The 15,453-nt window shown below is 41.0% G+C and overlaps 1 protein-coding gene across 1 annotated transcript in view; it reads left to right on the top strand.

Annotated features, from left to right (window-relative positions):
* The first annotated feature begins 8,340 nt into the window (after positions 1-8,340).
* Positions 8,341-15,453, top strand: part of runx3 (RUNX family transcription factor 3) — a 59,651-nt gene continuing 52,538 nt past the window's right edge. The window contains exons 1-2 of the mRNA XM_015034024.1: positions 8,341-8,579; positions 8,883-8,975. Coding sequence (XP_014889510.1) covers positions 8,918-8,975 — 58 coding nt within the window. The 5' untranslated portion in view covers positions 8,341-8,579; positions 8,883-8,917. The remainder of the gene's footprint in view (positions 8,580-8,882; positions 8,976-15,453) is intronic.

The raw sequence follows: 15,453 nt of genomic DNA, 5'->3' as shown, positions 1-15,453 counted from the left end.
AAATTAATAATTAACGTTACCAGTACTCTTGAACAAAGTCAAATTTTTTTGAAGTGTGCTAAAATTTCAGATGAATTTACTATGTTTTTAGTTTTAGTATTGTTTATAATTTCCTAGTTTTAGAATTTAATCACTATATTGTTGAAGTTTTTGCATCAAGTAAAATAAGCACCAGCGCAAATCAACGTTTTCGACTTTAGTGCAGCGTTAACCTATTTTCAGACAACTTTTGTTGAACAAGTTGCATGATTAACATGAGTTTTTAGTGCAGCAGTGCAGACACATGCTCACACGCACACAGTCTCTGTGTAAACCACTGTGCATCTGCTGTAGAGGAACATCCTGCCTAACGCAGACTTGCATGTTTGCAAGCTCGTCTGTCACATCCAAACCCCATGTCTGAACCACAGGAAATACGTATGCGCACAAACATAGACACAAACACATGCAAAATGAGCGTACACACACAGGTAATAAAACACAATGAGGAGCAATCGAGATGACTACAACTGGCTCTGTTCAGATGAAACCCGAAGCAATGTGGAGAAGGTGCAAATTTAGAGTTGCATCTCAGTAAGAGCAACAGATTAGTGACGTGAAAGCAAAAAAAAAAAAAAAAAATCTTATGAACAGTCACAACTTTGAAGATCTTGACAATGCATCGCGCTTGTGGAGAAGCTGTCCCATTTATCCTGGACTGAGAAATATGAGCTGGTTGGGCGTTTGGGGCGTTTGGGGTAACTGAGGTCTTGGGTTTACGGGTGCTTTTATGTGAGGTTGCTGCACTTAACCTTCCAGCTGCTCTGTTGCAATGATGTGGTGCCTCTGTGCACCTCAAAGCAGAATGTAAATTTACCACTCTGGTGAAGTCAAGTGGTTCACAAAACACACAAGCACAACGTGATAAGCACTGGAAACCAAAACATAATAAAACTGGAATGCGATTAGCTCGATGTTTTGATTGCATCAGGAGATCCTCTTCCTTGTTTGCTTTTCAAAGTAATGGCACCTGATGCACCTTGAAGATGTGTGACTGGAAACAAAACTGCTTCTGAAAACGAAAAGCTATCTTTTCGGTGCATTCCAGATTGCAGATGTATCCAAACAACTGGGTAACATTTTACAAAAAATTCCCCAATCAAAGCAAGCAGAAAGCCATAAAAAGTGAATCATATTAATGTTGTTTTTCTTTTGGTTTATAATGTAAACACACACATCATTTGTTATTGTGGTGTAGTTTCTACTACATATACCTACTTAATTTCTAAACTACTTAGTTGAGATATATAATAAAAAAATTCTAAATTTGCTTTGTTACTGACAAAACCTTGAGTAAAACAAAACAGCCTAGGAGTAATTTAAATTTTACATAAAGTTTCACAATAATTGTTTTTTAATTATTTTGGCATATAAATATATTCTTTATCTCAGAAATCTTCAAAGGATACTTATATGCTTATATGCAAAATATATATTTTTTTAACTAAAATAGAAACAACACACAATACTGCCGGTACTTTCCTGGATTTGTGGGATACCTTTCTGTAAGTGACTAACCTGTATGTTTTGGGAAATCACCCATACACTGGCTACTTTCAAATAAAGTTACCATGAGCCTCAGAAAATATGTTGTAAGTTCTAAAAAATACATTTTATGTCATGAGAAAGATTTGAAAAAATAAACTGCAATGAACGTAACCTGTAGACTTAATGGAAGTAACGTGTTGGCTTCTGGGAAGAGTCCTTCAGGATCCAAACAATGTGTAATTCTGGTACAGATTTTAGGGGAAGAAAAAGGATGAATATATTTCATAAATTAACTTGTAAGTTTGTGAAAGTTCTGCAGAGTAACTGGGTACCCTTTTAAAAATACTTTGAAATTTCTGCACAGGGATTATATTAAAGTAATCTATATGTGACATGAACGTAATATTTTGTCACTTTCCTAAAATATTGGCCCAAGTCATTTTCACCTAAAACATAGAAAGAGAGCGGTGGCGATTTTATTTATTTTTTTATTTTTTTTGCCAAATTTACTTTCAGCATAAAATCAATTAGACCATCAGGTGATGAGTTTGGGTTTTAAAAACTAACCTATTAGTTTAGGATGCAAAAAAATGTAAAAAATGTTTCTAATTAGTATAAATTCTGTAGAGTAATTTGCAGGTTCCTGAAAGTTATTTTTATGTTCTGGAAAATAACTTGAACATTTCTTAAAAGTAACCTCTATGTCTGTTTTAAATTTCGGAAGGTAGAATATAAGTTCCTGACACTAACTTGTAAATTCACCTGAAAGCTCAAAGTTACCTCTCCATTTTGGATACAAGTCAGAAAAATAACTTCTAACCTGTACGTTCTGTAATGTAATGTTTTTGGCACTTAATTATTTTTAAAGACCTCAGCAATTAAACCTTAACCACATAGAGCTAACACAATGTGACAAAATATATTTATATTGAACTGTGTTTTATTAAATAAACAGGAGAGTGAGTTTGACAGGCAGTAATGGCCCAATTAGTCTGCTCAGCTGATGCCAGCAGCTGTTTGAGGGGTTTATAATTAACCTGCTGTAAAGAAGAGCTGGATGCTGCGTCTTTGTGTTGGCACAGTTTCTGAATAACAGGAAGCGTTGGGGTGAAGGGGGTCGGATGGAGAGTTTACTACCTGTAAACATTTCTTTCTGAGGGAGACGAGGCAGGTGCCAAAACTACAAAACCACCTGAAATGAGCCAGTCATCCTTCAACCGCTGCTGTCATGGTGGTGTGCACTCAGTCACAAGCTTCAATTTTGTCTGTCTGAGTGAATACTGCTATGGACGTTTACAAATTTCAGAAATTCCCACAATATCCACACATAACAGTGACAAAACTTCTCCTTTTTTTGTCCCGTTTCCATGTCACACCACTCAGGATCTCTGGGATTCTGCCTGCGTGTGTGTGTGTGTGTTTGTGTGTGGTAACGAAGGGCCCATGCTCCCCTCCTTTCAGTGTGGTTACCACAGTCTCCATGTCTGCTGGAGCCAATAAATAAATAATGGGCCCGGTGATCACTTCCAACGGTGATACTGCATGCTAAAAACCACTGCATCTGGGAGTGTCTCACTGACAATAAAAACACAAACCAAAGCGCACATGTAGACACACAGATTGTTGCCGAGTTGGTAACAGTGCGCACAGCTGCTGTTTACTTGCGATCTCTTTAGACTGTTTTAAAATAATTTTATACACAGCCTGAAGGAGGATGTTTCCAAATCCTCTCATGCAAAACTTCCCCTTAGAAATGAAATCCTCAGGAATTTCCAGTAGAAACCTCTTATGACATCATATCACAGCAAACGATGAGTGTTTGAGAATCCGGTAATGGAAATGAACACAATGAATTTACTCTGACTGAATTAGATGAATCCCCCCCCCCCCCCCCAATATGGGGGGGGAATGGGGGGGAAGGGCTGCCCCCAGGCAAAGGAAAAAGGCTCCCATGGCCGTATGCTGGAGGCAGGCAGGACCCTGGTGTTTGATGCAATGACGGCCACTTCATTATAAAAACCTCCTCAAGTCCCACGCTGCATTCCACGTTTATGGGGAACATATGGGGAAGCCTGCAATTTTTAGACCACAAAATAAGCCCCTTTGCAGCTGGACGCACGACCGCACTGGGTCCTTTTTGCTTCTCGAGCCACGCCCGAAAGGCGTAGGACCACTGACAGTGATTAAACCACCACAGTTTTCTCAGCAAAACAGGAGTTATATTAAGCTTAAATACAGGGGCTTGATAAACAAGGCCTGGGCAGGGGAAAAAAAAAAAAAAGGATTTAGTGAAAAGACGGCCACAATGATCTTCAGACTATTTTCCCCTCACGGTCATGGGCAGTGCAAAGCAATGAGATACATTTCAAAACATGAAGCAGATGTTTACCTAGACAAAAGAGGGAAAACACACTGAGTAAAAGGCCTTGACTCCAGCGCTTTCTTCAAATATCAAGTTTGGACTAAACAGCAACATAGCCAATTCTTGCACAATATTGTGGGACAGTGCTATATTTATTTAGCTTTTCCACTATCCTTTGTTGAGAATCCAGATACGTCTTTGTTTTCCACAGGGGAACAAATGTATGAAAATTGACATTAAAACTAAAGATCCATGCCTTGGGAAACAGTTAAAAAAAGAGAAAGATATTTACCACGTCTAGTGGCCCTACACTGTTCAAATTCTAGGTTGTTTTTTTTTAGACTTTTAAAATTTTGAACACAAGAAATCATTTCCAAATTTTTCCAGGAAAACAGTCAGAAGTAAATAAATGGGAACTTTTGATTTACGATTCTAAAAGCTTCGTAGATAAAACACCAACCAAAAGAAAGCCCCTCATTCCCACTGTGAAACACGGTGGTGGAACCCTCAGGCTCAGTGGCCACATTTCTTCGGATTGAACTCGTTTTTATCAAGATGGTTGAAAGCATGACCAACAAATTCCAGTCAGTTTTGACCCAAATCTTTCAGCAGACGGTAAGGAAGCCGAATGTGAGGAAGGATTTGCTTTTCAGCACTCAGAAATACTAATAGTACAACTAAATAATGACTTGACCTGAAGACGAGTAAAGCTGTGGGATGGCTCAAGAAACAAACCTGACAGAGAATCTGTGCAGTCACAGATGGGGATGGCTGAGGGCAAGAGATGTCCTCAAAGAAAACCAAAAGTTTACATTAAATCAAGATGTGCTTTAATCCTCCCGCAGTCTTAAGAGAAGGGACCATTTAGACCCTACAAGTTTCTTACTTTGTGCGCAGTCTGGTGGGGGTCGCACTGACCCCATGTGCGCTTTTTCTGAGATTTTTTTTGTGTGTGTGTGTTTTGGGAAATTGATGGTCTGATGGGACAACCCTCTACATCTCCACTGTCCAACCATGACTTTTTTCCAATCTCCTCCTGAGCTTCGCACCAAGACCACAGGAGGGCTAATGGAGTTTCATTTTAAGGGTGTGGTTTTGTGCATTTTTTAGTTTCTTCTTTACATTTTTTTTATGCCTGTTTTTCACTGTAATAATACAGAATGTGTCACAATAAAGGAAGAAACCCGGAATGTTCCCAGGACGAGAGTACTTTTTAGATAAACTTTAGATGAAAATTAATACTAAATAGCCTGCCTTAGTTGCACAAATTCATAAAAACAACAACATGCTGGCTTCTCTTGAGCATTTTCTTCTTGTTTAATATTTTTGGTCGTAAAAACAAACTTGCAGATGGTTTTAAACACTGGCTGAGGTTAAAATCCCTGTGACTCTGGCCTCACGAGGAGCTCCGTCTGCCCTCTGTTTCTCCGAGCTGTAATCTGTCCCCAGGCTGGCAGGCCATGGGACGAGGCCATGTCAAGAGGCAGCGGAGGTGTTAGAAAAGGAAGCCTCGCTATGTGTGAGGTTAAGTCAGAGGCCCGTAGCGGCCTCGTGGACGGACTGATAAAAGCCCTGGGGCCGCGGCTGTGGCCTCAGCGTTCGGCCACACTCGCTGACGCGCCGTGTCATTTAGCCCGCGTTGCCGCCTAACTCAACGGCAACTGCTCATTTACAGGGCAGTGCGGGCTACCAGGAAGAAGAGCGAGCTCTCGCCTCTTTCTCTCTCGTTCTCCAACACACACATGGATTTACACATGGCATACATATACACACAAACAAACAAAGCTTCGGTCCAACAATTAGCAGAGTGCAACGCGGACCGACGTCCATACACAATGGCAGGGGAAACAGAACCGAAAAACCTATGGATCTGCACACATACAGGTTTCTAGGGAAAGCACTGGGTCACATGAGTGACCAGACGGTGGTTTGGGTCTGTTGTCCCACAGCCAGACGTGGTCACTGTGTCACTAAGAGACAGGAGAAAGGAGAAGGGAAGTGTGGAGACCACAGGTCTGCAAATGCCAGTGATTTGAGAGCTCTCACACAAACAGACATGAACCCAGACACGCACACACGCACATATGTGTAGTTTAGGAGGACAGTTAGCAAAATGAAAGTAACTCTGGCAGCATGTTTGTTGCCCCGCACATCCATAATTTCTGTGTAAATGTTGAGCAATCGGACTGTTACCAAATAACTCGTGAGGAAATCCTGAAGTAAATGTTTTTTTTTTTGTTTAATGGCTTAATATTGGAATGCTGGAAGTCAAATCTTTAGAAGAGTTTTTTTCATTTTGCTACTGATTTTTTTAATGAAATACAAGTTTGCAAGTTAACATTGAATTGCAAAACAAGGCAAAGTGAAAAAGCTGTAAAAGGATTTAAAATGCTTATAGTACACTGCAAAATTGATCACAACCCTTGGAGCCATTTTGTATTTCAGTAACTTCAATGTTTTTAATTAGGAGTTTATGTGATGCAACTACCCCTCATCCACACAGTAAGGCGTGCACACTAAGCTACCTTTAATCTGATATCCCTACATAAAATCCAAACAAACTGCATTCAGACATCAAGCACCAAAGAGCCACAGCTCAGGAGGAAGAGTCTGTCAGTAAGACGACAATTAGCCTCACTCTCCACAAATCTAGACTTTATTGTAACTTGCAAGAAAAAAAAATCAAATAAATGGCATAATTTAATGTTTTATAGGGCGTTTAGGAGCTTCAAACCTGGAAATAGATGCTCTGGTCAGATAAGACTTCAAACATTTTGCTATGAGAGTCACAACCCTAAACTGAGATGCTTTTTTTTCCCAGCAGGTGCAAATAACGAATCCAGTCATGGTGAATGCAAAGAGATATTTTAGTCTAAGGTAAAGAAATTTAACTTAGACTGTAAGCAAAAGTCGGTTCTACTTAATATAAACACAAAACATATCTCAGATTCTTTGTAGTAAAAAAAATAAATTAATTAAAAAGCAGCACACTATTTTCTTTCTGTGTCAGAGTTATGTACTTATTTGTGTTTATTTATCACAGAAATGCCCAATAAAATAGAAATAGTTGGAAAAAAGTCGCATTTTTCAGAAGGTATCAAGCCTGTTTGGCTGTATTGTTCCGTCTCTTTCCATTAGATTAGGAGTTTAATTTGCGCTTCAGTTATCTTCTTGCTAAATTAGTGAAGCTGCAACTGATCGGATGAGCTAATGATAATTGCCACATGAACTCAGACGAAATGTGTTCAGGGAGAAATTCTCCATGAAGCTGCAAAACGAAACTTCCCCAATCTCTGTCTAGGGTGAGCCCCCTGCTCACCACAATATTTTAATTGCGCATTTAAACTATTAACAGAGACAGCGGAGCCGTCTGCTCCCAACCATCCCCGGTCTCTACACCCTGAAATGCGTCTCACTTAATTTGACTGACTTAAGCTGACTTTTTTTTTTGTTTCAGTGCATCTTGGAAAACTTTGGTCGTCACTGGCATGCGAATAATAATGATTGTAAAAGAAGTAATGTTGTTTGTATCTCATCTGCAGACAGGCTGGCAGTCCAAGTCGTCAGTGAAGCTCTTTTCCATTCTTAAATTCTATTTGGAAAATGAAAAAGTGTGAAAACCACAATCAGGTTAGCTGACTTTGTACTTTCATTCGGTGCGAGACGCTACAGTAGGCCGCAAATACTTCAATACTTGCAAAAGGAAGTTTAGAAAAAAAAAGGCATTAAGGAAACGCAAACTTTTTTTTTCTACACAAATCCGCATGAACTTTGCATTAACTGCATTTATGCTGACATATAAGAGTCAATCAAGGCAAAATAGCTGAAAACAAATGAAAAAGAGAAAACTGGAAGGTAACTGTTCAGAGAAAGGGGGAAAGACCCAGGCACAGGCAGAGCTGCTTCTGATGAGACTAAGATTATGATACTATCAAGTGGTAAGTGAGGGTGGAGGTTTTGCGGGCCCAAAACCACCGGTTCTTACTAACACAGATGTGCAGTGAGTCAGACAAACATAAAACTAGCACAGGACATGCGTACACTGTCAACAGCAACAAGTTCAGGGTTGCTCAGATTAGTCTCCGAAAGCTGCTTCTTTCAATCTCGTGCCTCTCATCTCTGCTGTGTTGAGCTTCTAACATTTTACTGCTTCACTGGTTCATCTACAATTACTTTAGAGCCTTGGACATTCAACAGCGGCGAAGGCCTCTGTGTGGTTTAAGCTCAAAAGAAAAGAAAATGTTTCCAAAACTTCGGACAACCAACAAAAAGTGAGAGTAAGTACTGGAAGTCTGCAAAGTGTGGAAAGTACAGGACGAAACAGAAAGAAAAAAAAACAGAAAAAAAGCCAAAAGACAGCAGAAGAAGAAGAAGAAGAAGAAGAAGGGAGGGAGAGGGTGGGAGGGAGAGGCCCGGTGACCTCATGTGACATGTGACGTGGGCTCCACCACTCACGGAGGGGAGTGCGTCTGTCTCTCTGTGTGGAGGATGGCGAGGAGGATGCAGAGAGACTGTGGCTTGTAGCCTTTTACTAGCACTGAAGCTCCAGTCAGGCCACCGCCGCCGAGGAAGAGAAAGAAAAGTGGCAGACCACGCTGTCAGACAAGCGGGTTAACCTCGGAGTGTCGGCCTGCTGAGTGACAGACCGCTCTGTTGCGTGGGCCCCCGCCTTCTCTCATCTCCAGCCCTGGTGAGTCCACCTCCCACACCTGGACACCTGGGAGCTCCGGCACCGCCAGTGCCATTCAGAATTCAGTGCTGCTTCTTTCTCCTGCATTTCTCGCTCAAACACGTTCTGGTGCTGCTGCTAGCACATGCTGCTGCTCTCTCTGCAAGCTTGTGGCTTGGGATTCCTGTGGTAGTCAGAAAACCCAAAGATTCTTGGTTGCAAACAGAGCTCCAGGAGTTCTTGCCCTCTCAGGCTCGCCTTCCTTCCCGTGCTCGTCTGTTTCACTCTGTGTTTTAATTCTGCTTTCGTCCTCTCTTTCCAAAGGTTGGTGGAGACTGGAGACACGGTCCTGTCCTGTCATGGCATCCAACAGCATCTTTGACTCCTTCTCCAACTACAGCAGCAGCCTACTTAGAGGTGAGCCCCTAGCCCAGCCTCGCATCTAACCCACTCTCAACTTCTTTAGACAGTTGATCCACGTCCTTGTTCTTTTTTTTTTCCTCATACTGCTTTAATGTGCTGAGACAGATTATACCAAAAAAAAAAAAAAAAAAAAAAAAAAAAAGAGGATCTGGTTTGCACTTGACTGATATGGTTCCATAAAGGCCTCTCAGCTTCTGTGTTTTCTGTAGGCTTGATCGAGTAGCTCCATAATGGGATTCTCACCACAGACATTCATTATCAAGTGAAACTCTCTGCGAGAATACGAGCTCAGAGGCTCCATGTGACTGGCTGCTTTACTGGAACACGGCAATGCAATGAAAGAGCGAATAGGGAAAGGAAAGAAAAAGAAAAACATATTAGTGCCTTGCTTCCAGGAGGTACTTTTGGTCTTTGCGGTGAGGTGAGTGCACTTGGCTGTCCTTAATGAAGAAACCATTTGTTACCATGGCATTTGCAATCAGACAGCTTTTGCTCACAAACAACGTTAACAAGAAGAGGAAGAAGGCTGGCAAGGCTGTGCCAAATGTCAAGAAAAAGAAATGCTAGGCATTGTTGACACTTCAGTTGTTAATCTATGGTGGAGGCTTCAGTCTTTTTCAGCCACAGAAAGACAGCAGAGGATAAAAAAAAAAAAAAAAAGTTCCTTTCCCAATTAAGGCCTTGTAGCTGTGTTAATTAGAGACAGCCACAGGAGAAGCACTACCACTTCATAATTGTTTGCAGAGTTTATCTTAAAAATCTCCGGAGCCTCACACATACACGCAGTCAGACTCCCCATCTGTGCCTCACGTGAGAACAATCCTCTGATATCCTCTCAGTGACGGCAGATGATGTTCCAGTGTTCTCGCAGCTTCTGCAGGCATTTATAGTTTCCTCATGACACGGCTCCAAGTCACCCCCCTTCTACCACCCGTCCTCTTTATCTGCTGGATCTGTGCCCTTCTTCATCAGATCAGCGCACCACCAATGTCAGGTTTCATGCGTGCCGTCTATCACGCTTTTGTTCGCGGGGATCTGATTTTGATTTCAAGATGTAAGGCAGGACTGGAGACAGGGGGTCAGAAAGGGAAACAAGAGCCAGGGCGTTCAAAACGGCGACCGAAATCAATAGCGAATGTGCAATTTTATTTTAAAATCCACGCAGCAGCCAGGGGACTGAAACTGAAGTCAAAAAGGCCAAGAGATGTTAAATCATCCACTTCAGTCTGAGCTCATTTAAACTGGGGCTACCACATGCAAGCAAAACAACTCAGAATGGTGCGTCACACATGCAAAGGAATAGGACCTTTTTAGGTTCAAGCTGAAGCGGATAGAAGCAGTTTTAGAAAAATCAAGCTCATGGAAACGCTGTTCTCAGCTCCTCAGAAGTCAGGAAGCACAAACCAAGCACAACATCAAATTCACGTGTGCAAATACAGACTCTGAAAATCATCTTGATCTTTTCTGCTTTCATGTAGCGGTACCTCTCAAATTTCAAAAAAGCCAAAAGAAAGAAAAAAAAAATCTAAAAAGGAAAATTAAGCATCAATTTTATCAGCACAAAAACAACGATCGCTGTTCCAGTGTTATTTTGGTAATTCTTTTATATATCACAACCTGTTTCACAGTGCACACATCTAAGCGTGTGATGTGCAACATCAGATGCACTTCGCGTGAGAAGCTAGAGGACGCCTCACCTCAGAAACCTCAGTCCTCCGCTGAAAGCTCAGGGAGACACACACAACTACACACAAATAAAAATGCACAAGACACACACGCATGCATACACACAAGGGAACAGACAGTGCTTTTCTCGTGCTGTTTAACTCTGTCGAGCACAAGAAAAAGCTAAAAGTTTGACAGTTAGCGAGTTGCGAGAGACAGAAGGAGACATACATGCTTGCGCCTCGCCGAGGTGTTAATCTGATGCAGACTCATGGAGCTGCTGCACTTCGCTGATAACAACCACAATGAGGCTACACCTGCTAACCCTCACACAATTCAAGCAGAGCAGCGTTTCTGGAAAGAAATTAAATAAATAAAGACGCGGGCTCCATAGAAAGAAAAATGAGTCGTAACATTTATGGTTGTGGTTAGTTTTTGAGTATTTACATCAGGTGGAAAACCTGGTTTGTTAGCAGCAGAGATTGGGCCTCTGTGGAGGGTCATATCCTTGGCTCAGTTTCTGTCACCTCATTTCCCATCTGCTTGGAAGGGCCGCTGTGTTCCCCCTGCAGGCTGTTTTTATTCATGGTACGCGCTCTGGAGCCAGCTTCCTTTTGTGGCAGACTAAAAAAAGGTCTCGAGTTTATTAGAGTAGAAGGATTTTTATGTGTTTGGCTTATTGTGCTGAATGAATGGAAGTGAGAATTTCAGTGAGAGAAATCCTCAGCACAGTAGCAGCGAGGTTATTTTTGAAGAGCTCGCTCCACCAATGCAGAGAAGGCAGCAGATCATCCTCACCAGAAAGAATCTCTCTCACCAGACACAAAAGTTTCAAATGGTGTTTTCAGCGGCTTACTTAAATAATAATCGTTTTAAAAAGGCCCCCTGCACAGTAGCTCCGTCAAAAGAGATGCCTTAAAATTTGCGAGATCACATGCCTTGCTTCTGCTGAATTGATTACCAAGTCATATGGAGAAGATTTTGTTCTTTTCTGTTGAATTAACATGCATGATTGGAGTCCAGTCAAAGCCCCGCTGAGTGAGAGGCCCGAATATGAAAAAGACTGGCGTAGCAGACTGAAAGCTGTAACCAAATATAAAGAGTTTCAATATTTTAAAGCGAAAGCAAATAATAGAAAACTCATGACGACCACAGAGCACCGAAACCCTGTCTCCAATTTAGCAGAATATAATATGTATTTATAAAACTCTGAAGGCATATGGGACAGAAATAAGGTTCTGGACTTGATTAGGGCTGTAAACGTATTTCTGGGTACTTATTTACTTTCCAGTCCGTCTCACTGCTTCCACCTCCTGTCAACACAACTTTATAGGAAACACTTTTAGGGGTTTGCAAGTGTGATGGCTTCGAGGTAGAGGGGTGTACTGATTATGTGGTTGACTGATCCCAAAGCCTGGCCCGATCCGCCCGATTTTGGCTCAAAGCGTCGAGCTCCATCCTGCGCCGGTCAAGGTTAGAGTGTTGTTGTAAATATAATTTTCTGGTGGTCGGCGAGCGACCACACTGCCCAAATTCTTCTGCTGCCGATCTGATAGAGTGAATTGGCTTCATAAGGTTTCTTTTGATTAAAAGACTTGCTCTGAAAGGTCGAGCTGCTTCTTTCAACAAGGGTACACGTTAGTGGAGATGTGGGGTAGGGGGAGGATAATCCTGCTGCAATGTGCAGTGGAGCTGAAGAAATTTAGAGAAGAGCGAGGGTGAAGCTAACGTTGGCCAAATCATCTGGAGTAAAGACTTAAGCGCTGACCTGGTGTGGTCACGTTGGACTGGACGTCCACATTAATCTACAAAAATAACTTTATTTTCTTTGCTCTGGAGAAAAGTATGGAAATTAGTTTCTTTAAGTTTCAGGAAATTTTGTTTTGGAGGAAAATACAAATGCAAAAGTATTCACACCCCTTGAACTATCTTCACAAACATTCGCACATTTTATTCACATTTTAAATCAAAGAATTAAATATATAAACATAAAACCTTGCACTCTGCCCTCATTGTTCCCAGTGGTGGAAGCATCATGCTGCGGGGAGCTTTTCTTCAGCAGGACAGGAAGCGAGTCATGTGAGGACCGATGGACCTATGGGTGCTTTCACCCCAGTCCTCGTTAGACTGCTCTGATCAAACTGCAGTCCGTTTGCAGGTGTGAATGTGCAATAAAACTCTTACAGACCACTCCAAAAGCAGGAAGTGAACAGTAGCGCAGGGCATGCTGGGTAAATACAACCAAAACCAATGTGCGATGCGAGTAACACTAGAGGGGAAAATAGCTTGTGGTCTTTCACCAGTGGCAAAAGTGAAATCTTACAATCTCTAAAATCTGACGCCACTCCATTTTTCTTTGTGAAGAAGGAAGTTGCATTCATGTCTTCTTCAAATGTTTTTGTGTTGTTTCCTTCAGTAGATGGTGGGGGCGTGGGGGCGCATGTTTTTCAAAGTGTTTGGTTAGTTTGACATAATGCAGTGTGGAAGCAAAACAGCTGAAAAACTACCAAATGTTGTAATTTTGGGCCCCAATCAAACCAAATCTACTGGACTATGAGTTATGAAAACAATCCAAGTTTAAGGAAATCCTAGCATAAAACCTGAAACTGATGTCTTCCTGAAAAAACAAAACAATTAAACCTTAATGAAGTATGAATAATTTTACAAGACACTGTATATTTAAATGAGATGAAAAATAATTGCAAAAAATATTTGTGCACACATTTCTTCACACATTACGCGACTGGGTTTTATTCCAAAAACTAATTTAAATACATTTGGTTTCCATCAAAGATGACTAATTTCAAGTAAAGCCACTATCTTGATTTCCTAATTTTTTTTTTTTTTTTTTTTTAATTTTCTTTAAAACCTACGCCCTAAACCACAGGACGGTCTCTGGGCCTATAAAGTGGTAAAGCCAGGGCCGTAGCAAAAACACAAGCATCATTGTGAGCTAATTTACGCATCGACCTAAAATTATGTAGCAACCAAATTCAATACGCTGGCAATTTGCAGCAGAGATGAAAATAAGTCAAACAATTTAAAGGTTCATCACAGGTTTGCTTTGCTTTTTTCGGGGGGTGACTCAGAAGAAGAAAGAAAAGTTTTGTTTAGACCCCTCCCTGCATTGTTAACATGATTTCTGCTGCTGCAAGAAGGTGGAAAATCAAAACATGACCAAGAGCGACCTCGACTGCTTTGCACTTTAGTTTTGAACATTACAGCTGCATCCTAACCCACAAATTACTTTAATGGGCAGGCATGGGCCTGGTCCTTAGCACAGAAATTGACTTCAACTTATGGAGATCCCACATGTTCCGAAACATAGCAGACAGCAACATCATTTATGTCTTTGACTGGAGACAAGGGTAGTGAGGATTTATCATGTGTGAAGATTTAGCTAAGATCTAAAGGCACCATTCTGTCACCATCAAAGAATTAAAAAATCATGTTTTTCACATCCTTTTGCAGTGAATCTTCACTTCATTATGACTAACTTTAATCATGCTCAAAACATCCTTATAGCTGATCCTTCTTCCCATAAGCAATAAAGAAAGAACCTAATTACGGAGGAGGAAAAATGCAGATAATGATAGGATGTGAGGCTCTGCAGGATACAAGATGTTCTCCGATTCTGCTTTTTCCCAGAATTTTTTTCTCAACTTGTTTACATACATTGTTGACGCTCCAATAAAACATGTTTTTGTTGTTGTTGTTTTTTGGGATTTTTTGGATGGGGGTGGACTTCTCCTGTCTCTTCAAACACAATTTTAACTGCAGAGAATCAATTTTTTTTAATCGTTTTTTTCTTGTTTTGTGGAGCTGGCGTTTCAAAAATGGGATTTCAGTTCTCTGTTCAACTACTCATCAGGGGGAACAAATAACCGTCAGAGCGCCCAACTGCGTCAGTAATGGGCCACCTAATTGTTCCTTCCTTTTTGGCAAATTTGATCATTCTCATTTATGTTACGACTGAAAGAAAATCGCAGAGTTAGTCTGGAGTGGTGGAAAGTGTTGAAGTTACAGCTGAACGACAGCCTTGTGTTGCTTTTAGCTTGCTGAGTTTGCTGATCCAAACAGGTGGAAAAATCAGCCCTGTTTGATGCATGAGATCAAAATTTTCCAGCACACGCAGAAACCGACGAGCGAAAACGACGGTTAGCCTTAATATATAGGACTACGTGTCAAAGTATGTTTTGTGGCCAGACGCAGCATCTTAAATGCACCATTACAGGAAGTCCCATACAACCCTCTGAATAATAAACAGTTTTAATCTAGCCACTTTAATTCAAATCTACTTCCTGTTTAAATGCTAATTCTATGTCTCATTTATTTTGTGTCGTACGACGGCAGCTTTCTGTGGAGTTTGCAGACTGATCGCAGGTTGTTTTTTTTTTATTTTTGCCCTGAAGTAAACTTCAGACGACTCGTATTTTCTGCGCCGTGCCTCACTTCTGTATCGGCTCAGTAGGAAACACCATGCCAGGGATTCCCCCTAAGCAGAAGTGGCCCCTGCGCTCCTTCTGTATCGTCTGTCTACAGCGAGGTCACTCCGTCTGCTTTTCTCACGGACGCAGCAGTCACGAGCGCAAATGTACAGTTAAAAAAAAAAAAACAGCCGACTGACATCACTTACCAGATCACACGCTGGTTTTGGTAGAAATTAGATGTCTAGATATTATTCATACACTGGTAGATAAAAAAAAAAAAAAAAAAAAAAAAAAAAAAAAAGTTTTTTTTTTTTAAAACCCACTTCTTATTATAAAAATAATTTTTTTTTGTTTTTTTGAACTGTACATTTGCGCTC

Source organism: Poecilia latipinna, unplaced genomic scaffold, assembly GCF_001443285.1.
Source record: "Poecilia latipinna isolate Pla-1442-1.1 unplaced genomic scaffold, P_latipinna-1.0 Scaffold285, whole genome shotgun sequence".
NCBI classification, from domain to species: Eukaryota; Metazoa; Chordata; class Actinopteri; order Cyprinodontiformes; family Poeciliidae; genus Poecilia; species Poecilia latipinna.
This window is presented reverse-complemented; position numbering and strand designations above follow the sequence as displayed.